Source organism: Equus quagga, chromosome 7 (assembly GCF_021613505.1).
Source record: "Equus quagga isolate Etosha38 chromosome 7, UCLA_HA_Equagga_1.0, whole genome shotgun sequence".
NCBI classification, from domain to species: domain Eukaryota; kingdom Metazoa; phylum Chordata; class Mammalia; order Perissodactyla; family Equidae; genus Equus; species Equus quagga.
In genome coordinates this window covers 34,597,509-34,623,456 of record NC_060273.1, presented here as the reverse complement: position 1 = coordinate 34,623,456, position 25,948 = coordinate 34,597,509, and the positions used below count along the sequence as shown (strand labels likewise).

Here is a 25,948-nt window from a genome sequence, read left to right as displayed (position 1 = left end):
ACCAGTTACAAAATTTGTGGGTGTCCCTCAATGGGCAAAAACTGAACACCATCCCCCTGAAAACAGGAACGAGACAAGGATGCCCTCTATCACCACTCTTATTTAACATAGTACTGGAGGTCCTGGCCAGAGCAATCAGGCAAGAAAAAGGAATCCAAATAGGCAGGGAAGAAGTGAAACTCTCGCTGTTTGCAGACGACATGAACTTATATACAGAAAACCCCAAAGAATCCATTGGAAAACTTTTAGAAGTAATCAACAACTACAGCAAAGTTGCAGGGTATAAAATCAATTTGCATAAATCAGTAGCATTTCTATACTCTAATAACAAACTAACAGAAAAAGAACTCAAGAACACAATACCATTCACGATCGCTACAAAAAGAATAAAATACCTTGGGGTCAATTTAACTAAGGAAGTGAAAGACCTATACAATGAAAATTACAAGGCTTTTCTGAAAGAAATGGATGATGACATAAAAAGATGGAAAGACATTCCATGTACATGGACTGGAAGAATAAACATAGTTAAAATGTCCGTTCTACCTAAAGCAATCTACAGATTCAACGCTATCCCAATCAGAATCCCAATGACAATTCTGACAGAACTAGAAGAAAGAATCCTAAAATTCATATGGGGCAACAAAAGACCCCGAATTGCTAAAGCAATCCTGACAAGAAAGAACAAAGCTGGAGGCATCACAATCCCTGACTTCAAAATATACTACAAAGCTACAGTAATCAAAACAGCATGGTACTGGTACAAAAACAGGTGCACAGATCAATGGAACAGAATTGAAAGCCCAGAAATAAAACCACACATCTATGGACAGCTAATCTTTGACAAAGGAGCTGAGGGCATACAAGGGAGAAAAGAAAGTCTTTTCAGGCCGAGTGGTTAAGTTCATGTGCTCTGCTGCAGGCGGCCCAGTGTTTCGTTGGTTTGCATCCTGGGCGTGGACATGGCACTGCTCATCAAACCACACTGAGGCAGCGTCCCACATGCCACGACTAGAAGGACCCACAACAAAGAATATACAACTATGTACTGGCGGGCCTTGGGGAGAAAAAGGAAAAAAATCTTTAAAAAAAATAATAAAAAAAAGAAAGTCTTTTCAACAAATGGTGCTGGGAAAACTGGAAAGCCACATGTAAAAGAATGAAAATTGACCATTCTTTCTCACTATTCACCAAAATAAACTCAAAATGGATCAAAGACCTAAAGGTGAGACCTGAAACCATAAGGCTTCTAGAAGAAAATGTAGGCAGTACATTCTTTGACATCAGTATTAAAAGGATCTTTTCGGACACCATGTCTTCTCAGAGAAGGAAAACAATAGAAAGAATAAACAAATGGGACTTCATCAGACTAAAGAGCTTCGTCAAGGCAAATGAAAACAGGATTGAAACAAAAAAACAACCCACTAACTGGGAAAAAATATTTGCAAGTCATACATCTGACAAAAGCTTAATATCCATAATATATAAAGAACTCACACAACTCAACAACAAAAAATCAAACAACCCGATCAAAAAATGGGCTGGAGACATGAACAGACATTTCTCCAAAGAAGACATATAGATGGACAATAGGCACATGAAAAGATGTTCATCACCGCTGATCATCAGGGAAACGCAAATCAAAACTACAGTAAGATATCACCTTATACCCATTAGAATGACAAAAATATCTAAAACTAATAGTAACAAATGTTGGAGAGGTTGTGGAGAAAAAGGAACCCTCATACACTGCTGGTCGGAAGGCAAACTGGTGCAGCCACTATGGAAAACAATATGGAGATTCCTCAAACAATTAAAAATAGAACTACCATACGACCCAGCTATCCCACTACTGGGTATCTATCCAAAGAGCTTGAAGTCACCAATTCCAAAAGTCCCATGCACCCCAATGTTTATTGCAGCATTATTTACAATAGCCAAGACGTGGAAGCAACCTAAGTGTCCATCAACAGATGAGTGGATAAAGAAGATGTGGTATATATATACAATGGAATACTACTCAGCCGTAAAAAAGAACAAAAATCGTCCCATTTGCAACAACATGGATGGACCTTGAGGGAATTATGTTAAGTGAAATAAGCCAGACAGAGAGGGACAATCTCTGTATGTCCCCCCTCATACGAGGAATTTAAAAATGTAGACAAAGGGAACAGATTAGTGGCTATGAGGGGAAAGGTGGGGTGGGGGGTGGGTAGAAAGGGTGAAGTGGTGCACCTACAACACGACTGACAAACATTAATGTACAACTCAAATTTCACAAGATTGTAACCTATCATTAACTCAATACAAATAAAAAATTAATTAATTAATTAATTAAAAAAAAAAGACTGTCAAGAATCTGCAAGTTCTAAACCAACAAAATCTAAGACAGAGGAAAATCCATACACTGAACACAGAAAGTAACTGGTGATTCCTCTCAGCAGCCAATGGGGAGGGAAGTCAACCTGCACTGAGAGGAAGCATTCCCCAACTAGGGACACTCGTGTACATTTGGAAAACTCAACTCAGCGAGGAGCCGTGAGCCACCGAGAGCTCGTCTTCTACAAAGGAAGCCCCAGAAGGAGCACTCTCTTCACTCCTCCCTGCTGCTAGCTGTTCTCTCATCCAGCTTGGCCTGTGCATTACCTATTGGTATTTATTCTTAGAACTTTGTCTCTCTCCCCTCACTCATATAATGAGGATTAAATATGATTCCTGACGCTTATATAGCAAAGCACTTTCACATATGCGGCATTTTTTTGACTTTTTAAGATGCAGTTTGTCCACTGCATTTTAACATCCCTGAATTTCAGGTACAACTTACACTGGAAAGAAAGCTGGTTTTAATCAGCAGCACTTCTTTCTTAACAGCACAAAAATAAGGGTGTGTCATAATCGATCATATCCGCGATTTGATAAAATGCAGTGTTATTTCATTCAATCATCACAACACCTCTGAGGGAATTCAACCAGCTCCATGTCACAGTTGAGGACACTGACATGCCCAAGAACCCAAGGTGGGAAAGCGGCAAGGCCAGACTCTGGGCTCAGGGCTGCTGAGTATAAACCCCGCGTGCTCCCCTTGATACCACGTTGTTTTGCCTCAATGAGATTACCTTTTAACGCTTAAACAGACTAACCTAAGTACTCTGAACGGAAGTCTATCATCATCAGTTAAGCCAGTTCATACTTCCGGGGCTCTCATCCAAACTCCACAAAGTGGATATGAAATTATTTTTTCCTCTCTTTGCACCCATAATTTTTCATCATCACACACTATTTATTTAAAGCAAAATGTGATCAGAACTGCCTGAAGGCCAGCTCAATTATCTGATTCATAATGTTGCCTTTGTGAGTCATTAAGTAGGCATGAAAAGTCAGACCCGTGTTAAAAATAACTAGTTGTGCTGACTTTTGCCTACCTTGATAATGAACTTATTTCTGTTAAGACACTGCAGGGGCATCTGCTCTCCCATACTTGGATTCCTCAATGTACACAAGGCCTACTCAACCTCAACGTCACAGGCCCATTGAAAGGACTTCATAAATTACTACCTAAGAAATTTAGTAGGTAGCCTCAAGTAAAAATTGTATCCATTTTACCACTTTTAAAAACGATCTTATTACTGTATTTTTCTTTTGATCAGTCAAAAGCACTGTGCTTTAAAAAACTCTATATACCAGGGGCTAGCCCCGTGGCCGAGTGGTTAAGTCTGTGTGCTCCGCTGCAGGCGGCCCAGTGTTTCGTTGGTTCAAATCCTGGGCACGGACATGGCACTGCTCATCAAACCACGCTGAGGCAGCATCCCACATGCTACAACAAGAAGGACCCACAACAAAGAATATACAACTATGTACCGGGGTCTTTGGGGAGAAAAAGGAAAAAATAAAAAAAATAAAAAAACTCTATATACCAATAAGAAAAAACTTCCATAAAACAAAGAAACCAAACCAAGCCAGCATAGGCTGGCAGATGAGGTAGATTTGCATAAACCACAGAGAGGAAGTAAATTCTAGATGTGAGGAACTACAATGAAAATCCCCACACCCCAGTGGTCAACTACAAACCGAGCTGGAAGATTCCTGATTGCAACTGTCAGGAAACTATGAAGAAAGACAGTTCTCCTTGAACACCCTCACCTGCAGCATTCAGAAATGCATAATTCAAGCCAATCGTCTACTGAAGAAGACATCAACAACGCCAGGAGAGTCTCCATACCTTTCAGTAGCTTCACTGACTACAAACTGAGCTCCAGAATGATGAGAGGTCTGGGGCAACTCAGCATGCTTCCCCAAGACACCGACTACAAAATTCTTGGCATCTCTAAAGCACATTCTGTGAGCTTTCATTCTATAGTTTCCCAACCATTTTAACACATATCTAGCCCTGATTTAACAGGCAGAAAACCTGAGAAACTCTAAGAGGTAGGTACACATTATCCGTTTTCCAGACAGGTAATTTGGAGAACGTGATTTCTCAGTAATGACCCAGAGTAAGTCAGGGGTACTACCTGACTATTAATTCAGCCATTATAAATCCCTGCCTAGAACCTCGATCAGAACTTGAACACATATGTAATCAACTCAAGAGTTACCTGTGAATCCATTTTTAGGTTAAATAAAAAATTTTAAAGGTCCACAGACAGAAAGAAACGATGACCAATGCCTAGATCCATTAGAGATTGCAAAGTACTGACATTCTAATTTTGTTATTCCTTCTTCAGTTACTAGCTGATCTACTTTTATAAAGAGGAGTTTCCTCGTACATATTTACTATCTGGTTACCCAGTGGTTCAAATTCTAAGGGGTGGGACTGAAAGTTGGAAACATCTAATCTCACGACTGGTTCCTCTGGCCACCAGGCCCCATCCGGAAGCTATTTAAGGCCCCGCCCCGCCACAAGAGTCACCTCATTAGCATAAACTCAGGTATGGTTGAAAGGGGTTTGTTATTAATAACAAGAGATGTCCTATCATGCCTATCACTCAGGAAATTCCAAGTGTTTTAGGAGCTCTGTGCTAGAAGAGGGGACAAAGCTCAAACAGATAATTCCTACTATGCCACAGGTAGTTACACCCCAGAACAGGCAGCAGGAAACTACAGCCTGTGGGCAAAGTCCTCCCACTGTTGGTTTTGGTATGGCCTGCAAGCTAAGAATAATGTTTACATTATTTACCCTATCATTACATTATTATCTCAATAAGTGTTTAAAAAAACCAAAAGAATATTTCCTGACACATGACATTTACATCAACAGCTAATAAGGCAAAAAGGCAGACAACCAGACATTATGTGCCTCCTAACGGAAAAACATACCACCACCTACTAAATAAGTACTGCCCGAAACAAACAAGCCAACGATAACAAAACACCGAACCTGTATCTGACCAAACTTCTAGATCTAAACACCAATTTACGGGAAACAAAGAGAACAGTGTAACATACTAAATACCACCACAAGAATGTAATCAGCAAAATACAGGCTATGAATAAGAGAGAGAAAAACCTGAGGAATTACAAGAAGAGACAGAAAGATGGAGAAGGAATGAAAAGGATGTAAAAAGACTTACCAACCAATTGTATGGGAATTTGAATCATGATTCAAACTCAAAAAAAATTATGAGGGGCCAGCCCTGTGGCCAAGTGGTTAAGTTTGTGTGCTCCGCTTCGTCAGCCCAGGGTTTCGCCAGTTCGAATCCTAGGCGTGGACATGGTACTGCTCATCAGGCCACGTTGAGGTGGCATCCCACATGCCACAACTAGAAGGTCCCACAGCTAAAATATACAACTGTGTGCTGGTGGGGTTTGAGGAGAAAAAAGCAGAAAAAAAAGACTGGCAACAGTTATTAGCTCAGGTGCCAATATTTAAAAAAAAAAAAAATTATGACATTTGAGACAAGGAAATCTCAACCCTGATAACTGACTATATTAAGCAAGTATGATTCATTTCTCCTAGGAGTAATAATGGTAACGTAGTTACGTTTTTTTGGTTTGTTTTTGTTTTTGTTTTTTTCTTGAGGAAGATTAGCCCTGAGCTAACATCTGCTGTCAATCCTCCTCTTTTTCTCCTCTTTTTGCTGACCTTGAGTGAACATTCGTGCCCATCTTCCTCCACTTTATATGTGGGACGCCTGCCACAGCATGGCTTGCCAAGCGGTGCCATGTCTGCACCCGGGATCCGAACCTGTGAACCCCAGGCCACCAAAGCAGAACGTGCGTGCTTAATCACCTCACCACCAGGCCACACCTGTAGTGATGCTTTTAAAAGCAGTCCTTACCCTTCAGAGACAGTGATCTATGTAACAATGTCTGGAACTTGCTTCAATATAGTATGGGGGTAGAGAAAGTGATGGGGGTAGTATGAAAAAAGGGCAGTCACAAGCTGATTCAAGCTGGGTGACAGGAACGGAGGAATTCATTACCATATCTATCTAGTCTTGTACATGTTTGTATGCTTGAATTTTTCCATTTATTAAATAATTTCTTCACATCCATTAAATAAAAGTTTAGAAAAAAAAGTAGATATAACAATTTACAATCCATACTCATGCCTACTCTAGGTATGTGTATTAGTTTGCTAGAGCTGCTGTAACAAAGTCCACAAACTGGGTGGCTCAAACAATTCTGGAGGCTCCAAGTCCAAGATCAAGGTGTTAGCAGGGCTGGTTCCCTCTGAGGGCTGCGAGGGAAGGGTCTGTTCCGGGCCTCTCTCCTTGCTCCTGGTACATGGCTGTCTTCTCCCTGTCTCTTCTCATCCTCTTCCCTCTAGGCTTGCCTCTGTGTCCAACTTTCCCTTTTTATAAGGAAACAGTCATGTTGGCTTAGGGCCCACCCTAATGACCTCATTTCAACTTGATTACCTCTGTAAAGATGCTGTCTCCAAATAAGACCACATTCTGAGGTATTAGAGGTTAGGATTTTAACATATGAATTTGGGGGGGACACTCAATTCAACCCATCTCCAGGATGTATATTTAAATGAAAACAAGAAAAAAACAAAAACAAACAGAACAGGTCAGAACAGTGTGTACATACACAATGCTACCATTGGGTAACAGTGGTCACCCAAAGGAAGGGAAATTGAGTGGCTGGGGGACAAAGTGGGGAGGTGCTATATATACTTTTCTATTTCTTGAATTTTCTACAGGGGCTTCCCACCATCTTTAGCCTAATGTGCAAACTCCTTAAGAAGGCTTGCAGTATCCTTCATCATCCAGCTACCATGTACCTCTCTACCCTTAACTCTCAACACTCTTCCCCTGCTCTCCACTGCAACCTTCAGTGAACCTCTCTCAGTCCTTCCAGACAGATCCTCTGTCACTTAAAGTCTCTCAGTTTACATTCTCCCCCACCAGGAAACTCTCCCGTTGACACACCCCCTCCCCTAATTAATCCTCACCATTCAGATCTCAACTTGGAAACCATCCTTGAGGTCCCACAGTTCAGAGTCCCTGCTTTTGGGACCCAACGCTCCCTGTACTTCCCCATCATAGAGTTTATCACACCGTGTATTTTAAATGCCCGTATGTCTTCCCGACAGGACTACAAGCTCAATGTGGTCAGGGACCAGGCCTGTATACTCCACCAATGACTGCCAGGGCTCGGCACAGTGCCTGGCATTCAGTCAGAAGTGGGGGCGAGGGAAGAGAAAGAGAAAAGAAAGCAACTAAGGAGCTTCAGCAAGGAAAGGAAGAGATGTAAGAGAGAGAGATCCACAATTAATCTACTAGTTAACAGAATAAACTTATGTTTTCAGGGTCAAACAAATAAGATCATAAAACAGTAGCATTCCTTCAATAATTTTATGCTTTTACTCGGCAAAGCTTTTCCTCCCACTACTAACCACGCCCTAACATACACTGTATTGGGGTGGTTCTCTTCCTTCCCGCTAGTAATAGTTTGTCACTTACTCCTCACGTCTCAAAAAACTCCCACAAACATTCTTTATTTACCCATTTGGCAATTCCTGTTTAGCAGTATAACTACTAAGCTACTTTCTTTAAAAAATAAGTTTTCTTAAAAAGTGGATTTCCCCCAACTTCTGTTCACCTGCGGTAACGAGTTATTTAGTCACTCGTACTCCGTTCTCCACATAGTCTGATTTCACTGGTAGCCGTCAGAGTAGTTCCACTCTGTGCTCGCAGAGGAGGAGTCCAAAGGCACCTCTGCCTCCACGGGAGCCAGGGCAGCGCTGGACTGAGGAGAAAGCCCAGCCCATGAGCTCCCGCGTGAGCGGGGCCCCACTCTCGGTTGGCCAAGTCCCCTGGGCCTCCACTCTGACGGTGGTTTAAAAAAAGGAATCTCAACAGATGCCTTCTAAGACGTGACCCTAAATGTGCTTAAGTCTGAACCCTGTGTACAGTCTGCTGGGGCAGCCATGACAGAACCACACACACTGGGTGCTTAAACAGCAGAAGTCTACCGTCTCAGAGGCTGGAGGCTGGAAGACCAAGATCAACGTGTCAGCAGAGCTGCCTCCTTCTGAGGCCTCTCTCCTTGGCTTGCAGATGGTCATCGTCTTGCTGCGTCCTTACATGGTCTTTCCTGTGTGTGCACATCCCTGATGTGTGTTCAAATTCCCTCTTCTTATAAGCACACCAGTCATACCAGCTCAGCTACGAAAGAGTTAATGGCCTCCTTTTTAACCCACTCACCTCTTTAAAGGCCTCATTTCCAATTGCAGTCGCCTTCTGAGGTCCTGGGGCAGGGGGTGGAAAGGGACTCGCTTCCGCCCAATACACTGTAAATTTGCTAATTTAGGAGTGCCATCCTCTCTGGTAGGGGGTCCACCCCTGATGCACCAGAGACGAGTATGTGCTGCCTTCCTCTGTGGCTTCCCAGGACGCAGTGGGTCGGGAACGGGCACGGACTGCAGGACTGCTAAAGCGAGCGTCAGAGACGCATGTAACTCTTCTGCTTTCTGTCCTCTCTGCCCTCTCACCCCGGGGAACTCACAAGAGAGATTAATGTGTCTACTTAACAATGAAAACTGGTGCACACTGGCCTGCCTAGAGAAAGAAAACTTGGTAGAACTCAGGGAAGCTGAGCAGCAGCAATCTTCCAAACAGGCCTCACACGGTCTACTTTGAAAGTAGACAGTTCTGGCTTTTTTTTTATAAAGATAGGACCAGTAAGTCCATCTTCCTTTTCCAAAATCCTGACAAGTAGCTTTATATCCCAGGGTCCTAGTAAAATGAATCATCATCATACTACTTGGGGAAAAAAATTCAGACAATCATTGCAGATCACACATTTTTATTTAACACCTCAAAATTACAAACTCATCTATTATAAAGGTTTCCTGTACACAGAATCTTAAGTTACTAAATGATTTCCTTGCCTCTTCATGTAACAATATATAGCTATTTATAGTAACATTAAATAATCTAGAACCTCCCGAATGTATTCTAATATTAGAAAGGGAAAATAAAGCATAGCACTAAATATACCCAAGCACACAGAACAGTAAATAGTGCACTGATGATCTAGCTGATGAATCAGAGATTCCACAAAGACCCGAAGCCAGCACACCGATAGCCCAGAAACACAAACTTCACTATGCGCTAGTCACAGACACTGAAGCGTTCTTCTTGTTCAAAAACAATTTTCAAGGTCAGCCAACCCAAGTGTTCTCTCACACTTGCAGAAAGGTTATATAATCTGAGTGCTGACTGAGAATACCTGTGAATGAGATCATTTTATATGAAGCTCCTGTTTCTCTCAGCCACTCCACTAAAATCTGTTATCAAAGGGTCATTTCATTGCAATTTTTAAAACACTCCCTAGCATGGAGACTACCACAGAAGAGCTCATCTGAGATGGCACAGTTTGGCCAAAAGAACGTGAGGGTTAGATGACTGCTGTCAGCCCACCATGCACCCAGAGCCCGGGCGAACGACAGCAGGGATGCTATTTTATGAACTAGAATCGTAACTCAGTTGATGGCGTAGTTACGTTGTGGAGCAATCGCAGTGCTCAGACGTTTGTACCGGCTCTGAATCAGGACCTTCCTGAAGTCCAGGAAGCCAGCTCAGGAACAGGCAGCATCCGGTCCCAGAGGGAGAAACTCATGGCCCGTTTCCCAGGGTTTCTCCCCTCACAGCTGGCCACTTCCGTGTACCACTAATGTCCAGGGAAAGGACACACTGTCTTCCATACAACTTTCCACTGACATCTGCAGAAACGTGCAGGTAAATCAAAGGCAGTATTGGGTTCATAACACTTAGCCAATACAATTTCTGTACAACAGGGTCAACAGGAAAGGAGAGATGACCCAAATGTATGTTCCTTACTTCTCAGGTAGAGTAGACCCTAAATGTCCTATAAAAATATGTGTGCCTTTTTCTTTAAAATTTCCTACAACACCTTGATAGAGTCTACAGTCTCAGGACCCTTCTAGCTTCCTAAGGTCTAACTTAAATTCTTGCTAATATAACTGAAACGTATTCTTAGGGGATGTGTCCTTAAAAGGTCCCTCTTCAGAGAGGAAGTAGATGGTGGTACGGACGCAGCTGGACTGGCCGCAGGGATGGTTGGGACTGAGGGGAGAGGTACAGAGAATTCATTATACTCTTTTGTCTATGTTCAAACTTCTCCATACTTAAGCCTTTTTTTTTTTTTTTAAGATTTTATTTTTTCCTTTTTCACCCCAAAGCCCCCCGGTACATAGTTGTGTATTCTTCGTTGTGGGTTCTTCTAGTTGTGGCACTGCTCATCAGACCACGCTGAGGCAGCGTCCCACATGCCACAACTAGAAGAACCCACAACGAAGAATACATAGTTGTGTATTCTTCGTTGTGGGTTCTTCTAGTTGTGGCATGTGGGACGCTGCCTCAGCGTGGTCTGATGAGCAGTGCCATGTCCGCGCCCAGGATTCAAACCAACGAAACACTGGGCCGCCTGCAGCGGAGCGCGCGAACTTAACCACTCGGCCACGGGGCCAGCCCCCTTAAGCCTTATTTTTTAAGTACTATCTTCATAACTAAGCCAGAAACTGCTTACAACACTGACCTTGACAAGGTACTATGGCCTAAAGACAAGATTTACTCCAGTGTCCTATCCGATAAGGTCCCACTGATATATTCCTACATTATACAGAAAAATAAACCCAGTGACAATCTACCCAATATAACTAGGTGCTTCCAGACACTCAGGTATCCAGCCCAAAATAAAAGACCTAAAAGAGCTATGGGGGAGGGTGTCTCTTATGGAAATGGTCGCTTCATCATCCTACTGTGAAGTCTGCCAGCCAACAAGTCCCACCCAGCACGTTCATTCACTCAGCAAATGTTTACTAAGCCTCTTCTAGAGGACAGGCACTGCCATAGGTTCCGGGAATCCAGAATTGAAAAACCAAAGCGCCTGCACTCACAGCTTACATTCTTGCGCAGGGAGACAGACAACAAGCAACTGAATAAATACATGGTAGCTCCGATGGTGATAAGCAAAGTGCAAAAATAAAGCAGGGGAGAGGAAGAGGTTATTTCACCCGGAGCGATCAGGGAACACATTTCTGATACTACAATAATTCATGCAAGAAACGGTGGCAGTTTGGTCTGGGCGGTTATAAAAATAGCTAATACTTAAACGGTGCTTTCTATCTGCCAGGCACTATTCTAAACTCATCGAACACCACAACAACTCTCTGAGGTAGGTACTATTCTTAGCCCCATTTTAAAATGAAGAAACTGAGCAATGGAGAGATAAAGGTCACACAGCTCCTACGTGGTGACGCTCAGCGTGCACACTCCTACGCTCCATGACAGACAGCGGAGGGGGTGAGAGCAGGCAGTGCCCAGGACCCAGTGACACACGTGACATGGAATGTGAGGGGAAAGGACATGCGTCCCATCAGCGTCCCTCACTCTTAAACACAGGCAGACTTTCAAGGACTCCCTGACATTTGAGAAAACCCTCCTTAAAAAAGGTAAAGGATTAAAAAAAAAAAAAAGGTAAAAGATAGTGACCAACCCAAATAGACAAAAAGGGACTTGAAAGAAGCAGACAATGCAGGGGTTAAAAAAAAAAAACTAAAATAAAACAACTATAATTAACATCCTCAGAAATAAGAAGTGATATTACACTCTGAGAAGATGCTACTTTAAAGGTGTGAATGTGGTGTGTGTGTGTGGAAACTCGTGGAAACAAAATGTATTAGGAAAAAGAAAAGCTCTCATGTAGGAGAACAAAGAGACAAAAAGATGAACAAAAGGAGAAGAGAAGCTCATTCCAAGAAGTCCAACGCTCAATTAACAGAAGTTCTGGAAGGAAAGAACAAAGAAAAGGAAGAGGAGATAATTCTCCAAAAAAATGCGTGTGTGTGTGTGTGTGTGTCTGCATGAAATTTTTCCAGAACTAAAGGACACAACTTTCTAGATTCAAAGGGCCCACTGAGTATCCATCTTAACGAATGGGATGGATGGAAAAAGACTCATCAAGGCATAGCTTTGCAACTTTTCAGAATTCAAAGATCACATCTTAAAAGCTTCCATCCAAAGAGAGGAGGCCACACAGGAAAGGAAATCAGATGGCCTCAGACCTCGCAACCACACACTGGAAGGCAGTCGGAGAGCCACCATTCCAAGTCTGGCGCGGGGCACAGTGGGTTCCACACAGCCCAGCCACGCACAGAGAGGAGACTTAAAGTCCCGCTGAGGAGCACGGGGCGAATCAGCACAGATTCATGAGGAACTAAGGAAGTGACAACAAAGGGCAAGTCTAGGGAAAACAAAAGATGTGAAAGAAATTTAACCAACAACACTATAGGGTCAGCTGTGAACAGTATCTGGAGTCATAAATATACAACGCTGAATAGTGATTTAATCAAAAAGTGTAAATAAGTATTTGAGAAGGAGAAGAGTGTGTGTATGTAAGTGTATGAGTATACAAATCCTCTTCTTCCACAGCAGAAATTCAGTGCCGACTTAAACCAAGAAACAGGGGTTCAAGCATGTTGTCTGGCAGCCTGGCTAAAAGAGCTGCCAGACGATGCCCTCGAGGAGCAGACAGCAGGGATGGGATAGGGTGGGGTGGGGTGGGATGGGATGGGACAGTACAGGGGCTTGCTACTTTCATTCCAAGCCCTGGAAAACCTTCACTTTCTAAACTATCTACATGCATTATTTGACAATAGAGAAAAGGAGAAGAGGAAGCGGAAAAGAAAAGAGGACCAAGGAGATGGCAAAGAACACTTAAGGGATGGGACAAAGAAGCAGACAAACAGGAAAGAGGATGCTGTAGAGGCGGATGGAGACACAGGGGTGCACGCTGCCTGGAAGGCAAAGGAGGAAAGCATTTCACAGTGTCATGGAAAGAAATATGGCGATTAGTAGCAAAAGAACCATAAAAATGGTTCACTTTTTTTTTTTATTCCTGAGAATTTATACTCACAAAGTTATTCAAAAGTAGAATAAAGCTCCCTGGAAAAATATACAGTAGTCCCCCCAACCATAGTTTCACTTTCTGTGGTTTCAGTTACCCTCAGTCAGCCACGGTCTGAAAATAAATGGAAAATTCCAGAAATAACTCCCAAGTTTTAAAGTGGCCGCCGTTCCGAGTAGCGTGATGAAATCTCGAGCCATCCCGCTGTGACCCACCTGGGACGCTACGTCACAAAGTCTACGTCATTCAGTTCGCTTCATCCTCTCATGTAGGCATTGCACCATCTCACATCACCACAAGAAGGGTGAGTACGGTACAGTGAGACACTGTGACAGAGACAGAGAGACCACATTCACACGGCTTTCATTACGGTATCTTAATCTCTTACTGTGCCCAACTGGGAAACTAAACTTTATCACAGGTATGCTTATAGGAAAAAATATAGAGCATATAGGGTCAGGACTGTCCGAGGTTTCAGGCATCCACGAGGGGTCTTGGACTGTACCCCCCGTGGATAAGGGGGGACTACTGTATACACCAAACTGTTATTACACATTAACTGAGAGAAAGGGTCCAGGAGGAAACACGGAAGATGAAAGAGCAGGCGTGCTGCTGATGCCTACGCCCCAGAAGGAAGCTGGAGCTGAGAAAGGATGGGACCAAGGGCACAAATCAAGAGACAGTCTTAAAGAGCTGAGAAAAATGACCTTTGTCTACAGCTCCACTTAAGCTTTTTAATACCTGTATGTGAATCTTGAATGTATACACAAAATATCTGCTAATGGACATTATTCTTGGGATCCACGGCATCCAGCAGATTTATCTTAAGAGGGTCCATATCTCCACAAAACCATAGAAATCAATGGTGCTTAAAGTATTTCTCATGTTTACAAACAAACGTTTATAAGTTTATGATTACATTTTTTAAAAGTCAGAAATATTTTTTATCACCTTTCATTAAACAGTGTAACTTCATTTCATAGATGGAAACTAAACTGTTATTCTTACAAGTTAAAAGATGAATGTGGTTTCTGGAGCCTAATTATGGAAGTTAGCACTTTACTTTCCTAATTTTCAATAAGGAATTATTATTAATACTTCAAGGATCAACTATATGACAACTATGTTTAAATTTCATCTCCGTACTTCCCGATAGTAACAGAAGTAAATATCAAGGGGAGAAATGCCTGGAATGAGTCTATGTGCGTGCATCACACTAACACAAACATTCTTGACAGTCCACGGCCACACCTTGGTGAACGGGGGGACTGGCTGTGAGGATCCCTCCTTCCAGAACCAGGCCTGCCGCTGACCGCCAGCGTGGGGTGGAAGCCGCCACTTCACTCCTCCAGGCCTCAGCTCCTGCACCTGTCTACTGGTACGTCAGCTCTAGGTTCTATAGCCAAGGTTTGATAATTCCAAAATTTTATGAGTCTACCAAGCGCCTATAGGATTAATATTGGTAATCAGATCTTTTATTAATGTTAATCTTATTTTTCTTAAAGAAAACAAAGTGAAATCACAGATTTCTGGATTGCACCCTGGCAAGAGGCCTCTGGTGGCGTGTTCCCAGGGGACTATTTCGGTCAGTTTGTTATTTTTCAGTGTCTCACTAGCAATCAGTGTCCGGGTGTTGCGTTTTAATAACAGTCTGAAGTCAGAGTCAAGCGGGGCTGAGTGCTGTAAGTGGCAGGCCGCATCCTTGAAAGGGAACAGTTGCTGCCGACACTCCACAGGGCACAGTGCCGGGAGAAGGAGGGAGACGACTTGGTCTCCCTCTGAAAGGGGCACAGGTTGAATTCGAGGGTTCTGAGGAAGAATTTCAGTGTGAAAAATACTTCAAACTTGGAGGCTAATCTGAGAGGCAATCAATAGATCACAACACTGCGGTTTTGCAATAGGAAGCTGAAACTACAAAATTCTACAATCACTAGTTGGTTAAACTAGATTTTTTAAATGTGCAAAATCATTGCAAACTGCTTGCCCTCTATCTTCCAAGTCCACGATGTCTTAGAGATTTACAGATTTACTTCCGATAATTAAAGGTTGCAACTAGACCAGGTCAAACTCAAGCCTCCTGTTCAGTATAGCAAAAAAGGGAAAAAGACGTTTTCTAGATGGACTTGGAACATGGACTCATGGAGGAAAAAAAAACACATGAGCTTTTAAAACTTAAATTACAGTGGCTTCACTGTGGGATAAGAGCAACTTCTCTCTGGGGCCAGCCCGGTGGCACAGTGGTTAAGCGCACACGTTCCGGTTCAGTGGCCCGGGGTTCACCAGTTCAGATCCCGGATGCGGACATGGCACCACTTGACAAGCCATGTTATGGTAGGCATCCCACATATAAAGTAGAAGAAGATGGGCACAGATGTTAGCTCAGGGCCAGTGTTCCCCAGCAAAAAGAGGAGGATTGGTGGCGGACGTTAACTCAGGGCTAACCTTCCTCAAAAGGAAAGAGCAACCTCTCTGAAAAATCACTATCATAGATGCTTATGACTAAATTCTTTTCTTCTATCCAAGGCATACAAGTTGCCAAAAAAAACAGAGTCCTGAATTATCTGTACTAGTACATGAGCCTATGATGCTCTTATTCAAACCCAACTGATTACACAATCATTCTAATGTAGCAGTTTCAGAGATAAATATTGACTTTCTTTAGCTCATCATAAGAATATTTTGTACCTATTAATACATGCACGACAAACACATCAAAATAAACCAAACAGCTAAAAAAAAAAAAAAGTACCTACTGAAAAACATGAAATAGGCTACAAATTCTAGGCTATTCCAAAATAAACTAGCTTAGAAAAAGAAACGTTTTTAAAGCAAGATGTTAATGACATGATATTATACTGGCAAGAAGTAACCCTGCAAGTTACTGTACAGATCAAGAATGAGGGGCTCTCACACTGCAGTGTGTCGTCTGTCACCTGGGGCATCAAGAACGTCCCCGCGTCATCCCTGCTCTAGCTTAGCTTCCTTGCTCGTCTGCACTGCAGTGGGCAGGACCCTGGCAGTCCAGGCTGGCACGTCTACAACCACGAGGTTCTCAGCTCCCAGCGCCGGCATCTGACTGTCAGGCTACCAGCTCACGGTTTTTACTGATTATTTATACAGGAAATTTATAAAATGTAAAGAGGCTAGTATTTATACTGACGTCTAGAGAAAGGGCTGAAGTTAAAAAAAAAGGTATTTAGAGCTGTGTTCGGCCCTGGAGTGTTTCAATTCCTTTGTGGTTATACCATACGTACTTTTCCCAAGAAGATTCCTCAGAATAATATTCACATATGATGGTCGGGAGTAGAGATCTCTTCAGCTTTTAGGTGTTGACATTAATTTTTACATTTTAAATTGCTCTTCCTTCCTTGAGTCTCACTACTTACACAAGCCAACTGATTTCTATAAAATAACTGATACTATTTTGTCTCTCAGTAAAAGATAGAACATTTGTGGTGTGGGGGCAGAGAAATCACCAGAAAAGTATTATAAATGCAGATTTTCAGGCCAACCTCCAGAATTCTGATTCAGCTGGTTTGCCTGGGGCCCCCAAATCTGCATTTCTGCAAAGACCTAGGTACCCTGATGCAAGCGCTCCTCTTTTATAAAAACATCTTTACTTTTTCCTGAAACATTTTCAGCTGAACTGACATTCTGGCTGGGATTTACATCAAAACAATGGGGGCCAGGCCAGCGGGAAGGGGTCAGGGGAACAAGACTGACTGTAAATCAAAAACTGGTGATGAGCACAGGAGGGTTCATCATGTTAATTTACTTTACTTTTGTTTACGTTTGAAACTTTCCATAATAAAAAAATGAAAAGGAAAAAAGAAATGAAAAGCTCTGTAAACAGGTCAAAGCAAGTCTGCAGCCTCTTCCACCCCCCTGTTCTCTGCAAGAGATAGACCCCCTAAAATAATTCCAACTAAATCCTGAAGCCCCAGAGGTTTCCCTCATATTCTTAGCGATTAGGTGGCTCTTGGAGAGAGTAAATCAATCTACCTTTCAAAATCTATTGTTCTAAAAATAAAAATAACTCCCTGCCAATATTATCATATCGCAAACACGGGATATAGAGTATTTATGGTGGTGTTAATAGTTGGTTAGCAGGTGGTCAAGTGAAAGGGAGAAAACAGGGGCAGGGTCCTTCCAAGTCATCTGTCTCTAAGAGGCCCTTTGTCCCTCCAAAATCTCTCTCACTCACTTTCTCTCTCTTTCCCCCAATACCTGCATTAGATATAGGAGGCAGAGGATCAAAAGCCTATTATAAATGTCCCAGTAGCAGCAAGCAAATCCAGTGCCGTGATCGTGGTTTCTAACATCATTCTTCAACAAAAGGAACCAGCCTGAAGAAACAGCTGATTCGAGGGCTAGAGGAGGGAGTATACAAAATGAGCCTATAGCTTCCTGTAGGACCAGAAAGTAAGGAAGTGCTGGGGAGAAAAAAAAAAGCTAAAGATATATCAACAGGACATAGGAGCCAACTGAAAGAGCTCCCAAGGGCCAAGGCTGGTATAACCTGAGGAGCAAAATAAATAACAGAGTTGGATCATAACCCAAAGCGTAAAATCAATATCCATGTGTCCATACTGATATAAATAACTGAATAAGGAAATAAAAGGGGGAGGATAATTAAATCTCCCATACAGAAGAATTCTTTTATCGTTTATACAGATATTTGTCCCTTAAGTGGGCAGAGCATAACTCATCAGCACCTAAGTGCGGGCCGTGCAAATGTACAGTACGGAGAAGGGAGGAAAAAGCAACTTCACAATGGTGGAAGCTGACAAATGGCACCCGAGCCGCGTGGCCAAGTGACCAGTTACGTTGAAAGCATGCACCCTTGAAATGAACTGACGAGAATGGCACTTTCATCCCGTGGTCTTCCTCCCAAAAATGTACAACCTCAGTCTAATCAGGAGAAAAACATCAAACAAACGCCAGCTGAGGGATAGTCTACAAAAACCTGACCAGTACTCCTCAAAACTGTCAAGACCATCAAAAACAAGAAACGGACTGGAGGAGCCTACGGAGCACGACAACTAAATGTAATGTGGTATCCTGGAACAGAAAAAGGACATTATGGAAACAGTGAAGAAATCTGAATAAACTGTCGACTTGAGTCCACAATACTGCAATATTAGTACTGGCCCCCAGCTGTGAGAAACGCACTACACTAATGTAAGATGGTAGCAACAGGGGACACTGGGTGGAGGAAACACAGGAACTCTTTGTACAAGCTTTGCAACTTTTCTGTAAATCTGAAGTTGTTCTAAAAAAACGTTTATTATTAAATACAAAACAACTATAAAGGGCCTCATTCCAGGCAAAGGACTATGGCTGGATGAAAAGTAAAGTTTGCAGCACAATGAGAGGCTCTAAGCCACACCCTCTCCTTTTAACACCCACACGCTCTGGAGTACTGGTCGGGTGAACTCAGTTCTCCAGTATCATCTTCATCATCCAACACCCACAAACTTAGAGTGTGAGGTACCACGCAAACACTAGAAATACCAAGGATATAAGACACAGTCCTTGCAGTCCAGGTGAAGAGACAGCACTTAAAGAAACAAGTGGTATTTGCTAAGTGCAAAAGGTAGTCTGGTACAATGAATCCAAACCTTTTTGATCTCATAGCCCATCCGTAAATTTTCTTTATATTCCTTCCATTTCATGAAATTTTACTTACTTGTAAACCATAAAAATATGTTGGTGTATCAATAAATTCTATACCTTAAAAAAGTCATGAAAGTCAAAAGTTTAAAAAGATGAAATGAAAATAAATAAAAACATAAGTTCCAATGTTTTCATCCTGCAGCCCGTGGAACATCTTGTTCCACAAGGAAACACTCGAGGAGTTCACTAGGGGTAGGAATCTCTAAGGACTGGGCAAGAAGAAAGGTCTTCGTACGGAAGTTGGGGCTGCAGAAAGGTTTAAAAAAAGCAAGAAAAGAAAGAAAAAGATGACAGCACTTAGAGATGCAAGGAAAAGTCAGGCAGTTACAAACAGAGAGAACATGTGAAGAGTTGGAAGATGGGAATTTGCACAGCATATTTTGCAAACTGTAAGGAGATCAACTTAGCTCTTAAGAAAGGGCCATGAAAGGCGGAGGGTGGAGGCAGGGCCAAGAGATGCAGGACAGCAGAAATCCCGCAGCAATGACCTCCCTTGACCAAAGCTTCCCAAAATGGGGGCAGATGCTGGAGGCCAGGGGCTATCCGAGCCACACCACATCACATGGTCTTGGCACTTCTATTTGATGTGACGGTAATTTATGCCTTTGAAAACAAACATATTATATAGCAAAATCGGCCAAACTGTCAAAACTAAAATCTAAGTTTACCACCAACACACTAAAGCCCCGGGAAAGCAGAAGAGTAGCATGTCACTCTTTCATAGTCGGGAGAAACGGCAGAGCACCGGCCTAGACCCAGATGGGACAGGGAGAACGAAAGGCGCTCACCGTGTCGTGCTTTCAGGCACCTGAGCCGTTTGGCGTCAAGAGTTCTCATCTTTCCCACTTGAATCACAGTGAAGTCAAACGAAATCTGGGATCTCTGCACTGTGCTAACCTTTGCAAAAAAACTTTTTTGAAATACTGAGGTTATTTTTCTGATATGCCTGTTCTTTGTGGCAAATAAGCGTAATGCCAAAGCATGGTTCCAAATGAGTCACTTGCTGTAATTTAAAAATACTTCACGCCAATATTTTGCTTCAACACACTGATTTTTACCATATTTCCGCAGCTTTCTCTGACAGTGTCTTCATGTGCAGATTCACAGAAAAGTTGAGAATCAAATCTAAAAACGACCCCAGGTGTAGCAGTCTTTGAGACCACCAGGAATGTTTGTCCAGCTTCCCCTTTCCATAATATTCCTCTCCTCGCGTCTGAGCAATAAATAAAAAATTTTAAAAGAATAAAGCACAGCTAAGAGACTGCAAAAATACATGATTTTAAAAGAGAGAAAGCAATTCACCGGCTGCCTTCAGGGACGCCCTGAGCAAGTATACGATTTCGTTTGGGATCAGCTCAACTGAGATTGCTCGTGATTCCTTTAAGTAAATTAAAACCAGCAATTGTTCACGTGCAAGAGCTTTAGTCATCTTGACGTTTAAAAACAGGTTTATTACATAAAAGCACACTAGTCCATATCTTTCAAATTTCCAGTATAATTCCCCAACATTATGAATTTCAAGAAGTAACAATACCGTCCTACATATCATACTTAAACAAGCCAGATTTCTCTCTAAAGGATCTCTTCTTCACCCAATATAACAAGTTATTTTGAGTAACAAAGATTTTTTTAAATCCAGTAAGTTCTATGCATTCCATGACAAGCAGCTGCCACTTTGAGTTCCTTCTTTGAAGCCATACCACCCACCCTTAGTCAATTCTATGATAACCCACCAAATTTACCAAGAAATTGGAAGCAATGAAGAATTCCATGTTGCTGAGTGCCCAAACTGTAGCAGCCGTGGTATACCACCATGACACTACCTCACCTCCTAACAACCCTTAGGTAAATATTATTAACGTCCTTCTTTAACAGGTGAGTTCTAAGATGCCTGAAGAGGTCAAGTAACTGGCCCAAGGCCGTAAAGCTATTGAAGTGGCAGAGGAAGGCCTCACGCCCAGGCTGACTCCAAAGTGCAAGATCTGTCTACAATACCTGCCCCTCCCGTGATTGGTCCATGCCTCTCTTCTCAACTAGGCTGAAAAGTTACATTCTTTTTATATGTCCATCTACAACACCTTTTTTGAGGACTCATTTAACGGTTTCAGACCCCTGGCCATCTCTTATTTACATTACAGTCTTTTTCTAATTATTATTATATGTACAGCTGTTATCTAAGTGACACAGCCCACAGGGGACACAGAGGGCGCAAGGACTCTCGAAATTTCAAGAGAACTGCATGAACAGTCAGCACATTGATATCAGCAAAAACGCAGGGATTTGATAACTTCAGTGCTGATCAGCTACAAAATTGCTGGACAGACTTCCTATGACGCTGCAAATGAGCATATTTAGTTAACCCAAAAATATCTCCAACTGAAAGCAATTACAGCGTTCCCGACCCAGGTCAAAATCTCAAGCCTTACAGCCACAAATCCTGAAATCATTTGCATGGGAAGCCTTTTGAAAATAATTTTATTTTCTCCAAAGCTGTTAAACAGAAAAACTCGCACTTTAGAAAGCACTTCCCTTACTTCAGAAATCTCTTTCAAGATACAAGTCGGTTTGTTTAATCTAAAACGAGAGGCTCGGTTTCACAAGCCGCTGTTTAATCAGTAGCTGAGTCCCACCGGCTTCAGACTTCCGTGAGGTCCTTTATCTGGAACTGCTAAAGAGCTTCCTCTGTACTCCGTGACCTAATATACCACAGAACAATAGAAGTGGGTTTCCTTGTCTAACCACTATCCTAACATTAATCACAAACTGGACTTAGAGGAATGCCCTCACACAGACAAGCACCAGATCTGCCCTTACGGTGCGAATCCCAATAATCTTACAAGAGGCACATACGTGTTTTTCAAGAGAAGAATGATCTGATAAACCATGATCTGGAGAAAAGAATTTCTTAACTTAGTTCAGCAATTTAAGTGTGCGTGCAAACAGTGCACTTTCTCCCTTTATGTAAGCTTCCTAGTGAGGACCGAGATCTCAGGCTACACAACAACAAAGGCCCTTGAAGAAATACAGATTCTCAGGAAAAGAGGCTCCCAGAGAGGGCGGTAAGGAACTCCCAGAGCGGTAGAGAGAGGCCCAAAATAAAGTTCAACCAAGAAACGCTTTCTTGCCTGATGGGCAAAGGCAATCCACATATTTATAAATCTTTATTATGCTAGAACGGATAAACATCTTTTCCAACTTCTGAACCTAGAAATGATTTTGGATGACAAAGAAATCTTGGATAGATGAACTTCAACTAAACGCTGGATTTTAGTTAACTGCCTCATTTGTTTCCCCATGCGAATGGGCTGGCAAAGGATAAAATTCAAGTATTTTTTTCCAATCTATTTTTGATAACCCATGCTTTCTCCAAGGGTCTCTTAACCAGTTTGAACTTGAAGTAGTTTGAACTTGAAGAAGGCGGCCAAGGAGGCAAAAGACCCTATGCATTGGGTCTGGCCTTAATTTGAAAATGACCAGCCCTACCTTGGTATGGAGCACAGGCCCCCAGATAATCAAAAGCTTGAGCGCTACTAAGTGTTTGACGTTTAACCGCTCTTTTATCTACTATACACGTCAGGAAGGGTTCCTCTTTCTTAACCAGCGAGCTCACTTATCAAGATTAGCTTAAAGGTTTCTTTATTCTTCTTGGTCTAATACATCTTGGTCATGAATATACCTCAGTTACCAGGATTTATAATCTCTTTTGAATGGAAAGACCAACTCCCAAATCTACGTGTGACTGTGGGTCTTTTCCACAGAAGTTAATCCTACGTACCTGTCTACATATGCTACATGTCTAACCATATACTCTCCAGTAACAAAACATGAAGGGGAAATCTGCAAAAGCTGCTATAAATTACCAAATCTTTCCTTATGCTTTATGTATGTCACAATTTGACATTTCTATTTATGGATTAATTTTCCTGATTGCTTTGTTTTACAACACACCGAAAAAAAATTTAGATTTTATGATTCATATCTCCATAAAATAGCAAAAGAATGGAACTAAAAACATGTTAAGAGGTTTACAGCCAGACACATCTCCATAGGTTCCCACAAAGAATCTGTTTTTGAAAATATATAAAAATTCGAGTAAGTGCAAAGTCATCTGGAAACTTCTTGAATCTGTTTCACACAGATACTCTTTATCCACTATCCTTCTCTAGTGCTAATTTTCAATTTCACCACCAGTATCTTTCAACATCAATATCAATATCTTCTCATACAGTCTTTTATAACTTCCTCGATACTTTCTGTGACTCTTACTCAGGCTGCCTATACACTTCTAATAATATTCACTCTTCTTATCAACTCAGAAAACAGAATTCACCTTACAAATATTTGATCAAAGGCAGTGGCAGAAATTTAGTGATACATTATATAGTACAATGATAACAGTTAATACTCAACTAAAGAGTACTCAGTGACATAATCTGGTGTAACCCTGGAAACAATTATATATAGTTTTCATTGTAGATGTGTTTGCAAAATGTGTCTTTACTGGGGATAGTAACTTCCACATTCTGTATGCAATTAACATCATTCTAAAATAACTCTTGACCTCACGAGTATTCCTAAACAGTTACAAGATGAAGTGGTGAAGTGGAAAAATCACACAACTAGGGGAATCTAAGACCTGGGGTTTAGTTGTGGTTCCACCTACAAGTTAGCTGTGTCACCCTGGGTAGATCATTTGACCCCCAGGGCCTTAGAGTCTTCAACTGCAAAACGAAGAAATTAGACTAAATATTCTTTAAAATCTCTTCCAACTCAGAAATTCCCTGAATCTATGAAATTTCAGTCTCCCCTCATTTCAAAGATAAGCAGCAGATGATAATGGCAAATTAGCCTGGATTTTTTTTTCCCTTTAAATATAATGACCCAACTTGGGATGCTTTCCGGGGTTGAAGTTTTATCTAGGAAAATAAACCACAAATGAAGACGACGTCGAGAAAACGGGGAGAAAAAAAAAGAAAATCACACACTGATGTAGCTAAAATAGAAACTTCAATCACCGTCGGGCCATTTTGTCAATAGTTATTCAAAGGCTGCTGCTCTAATCACGGGCTTCCCAAAATAGAAATATTTATAGAGTTGTTTCCTTCTCATCCCCAGAGATTCAATCCGAATAAAAAGCACATCGTCTAAAATCAATCTACAACTTCAGAACAAGTTGCAGGGAGCGAAGGAAACTCCGCACAGCACTCCGAGTCATTTGCCTTCGAGTGTGATTAGGGCTAAGAAACGGTGCTTATTATAAGATGTGAGAAACGCACAGGAGGCAGGTGACATCTGGAAAGGGAAGCAGAACTGCCAGGAAGGGATGGAGGCTGAGGACCTTCGGGCAACAGGTCCAGAGCCGGGACTGCAGCCTGGCCCGGGAGGGGTCGGTCGTGCCACCCCGCTCGCCGCCCTCCCCATCCCCAACCTCCTCGCCTCGCCCCCGCTTCGGCCCTCGAGAGGCAGCCCGCCCCCCGCTCCTGCGGCAGAAACCTCCCTAATCGCTTCCTCGCTCGCTTCCCCGGGCCTCCCGCCCCGGCAGGCCCTCCGATGCCTCGGCGCCGAGGCCCGACTCCTCCCGCGGCCGCCCCCGTCGCAGCGCCTCCGCAGCCCTGTCCCCGCCGCCGGCCCGCTCACCTGCACCTGTTTGCGGAAGTGGCGCGGCGCCGGCCCCGCCGGCGGCCAGGAGCAGCAGCAGCAGCAGCAGCAGGAGCGACGCCGGCGGCCCCGGCATCTCGCCCACGGCGCGGCCCCGGGGCCGGCTCTTCTCGGTCGCCTTCCGTCCGTCCGTCCGTCCGTCCGTCAGTCGGTCCTGCCTCCCTCAGCCGCCTCAGCGGCACCCGCGCCGGCTGCTCCTGAGCACACGTCGCTTCGGCCAAACCTCAGCCCGGCTCCTGATCCGCACCCGCCGCTCCGGCCACAGAAACATCATCCTTCCCGCCTGCCCGCTGCTTGCGCCGCCGCCGCCGCCGCCGCCTCTCAACAGCAGCAACAGCAGCAGCCCTGCGGAGCCGCGGGCCCGGACAGCCGCGCTCCCGCCGCCATGATGGGCTGCGTCATGTGACGTAGGGCGGGGGGCGGGACGCCGTGATAGACAGCCCAGCCGGCCAATCGTCAGTCCCACACTGGCCGGCGAGGCCCCACCCATCGTCCTGGCGGAGGGAAGGTGGCCGCCGGTGCGCCCCCTGCAGACCGGGGAGTGCATGGGCAGCAGGTAATGCCGACAATTATTTTAAATTCAAAAATACAGAGAAGTATAAAGAAGACAGTAAAAAGCATCCAGAATCCATCCTGGATTTTTTTTCTCGGTATTTTAAAACGTGTAAAAATAGGACTGTGTTGTCGAGTGCCTTTTTTACTTGTCCTAGGCATTTTAGGCTCTTCTCCTTAGGTTGACCTAACACATCCTACCAGCCATCAAGGAGCTTTGGGCTTATTTCAATTTAGCAAGAATAGAATGCCTCTCCCCTCGCACCCATGGACTCAGCTCCTGAGCTCAAGCTGTTTCCTTGGCCAAGAGTGCCCTTCCTGTCGTCTCTTGGCCACCTGGCATACTCCCTTTCCTAGGTCAAGACTCACCTGAAGGATGACGTCATCTAAGAAGGCCCCTCCCAACCCCAGGAGAAATGACTAGCATCTCCTAGTGCCACACCCAGGCCCTGGATACACTGCTATCCCAGCTGCCATGTTTTATTGTTCTGTGTCTGTAAGCCTCCCCGAGGACGGAACTGTGCCCCTGTCAGCTGAGAGTCCCAGGGGGTTGACGCAGGGCCTGGCTCCGAGGGGCGTTCTCTACAGGAACGGGTCCTGGACCTGGTCCTGGGTGTCAGGGAGGAGCAGCTCCCAGGTGCTGACCTCTCCCTACCAGAGACAAGGGCCAGCCGACAGGTGA

General features: G+C 43.3%; 1 protein-coding gene across 1 annotated transcript in view; it reads right to left on the bottom strand.

Annotated features, from left to right (window-relative positions):
* Window positions 1–25,326, bottom strand: part of LMTK2 (lemur tyrosine kinase 2) — a 95,803-nt gene extending 70,477 nt beyond the window's left edge. The window contains 1 exon segment of the mRNA XM_046668054.1: window positions 24,694–25,326. Coding sequence (XP_046524010.1) covers window positions 24,694–24,790 — 97 coding nt within the window. The 5' untranslated portion in view covers window positions 24,791–25,326.
* Between the last annotated feature and the right edge of the window lie 622 nt (window positions 25,327–25,948).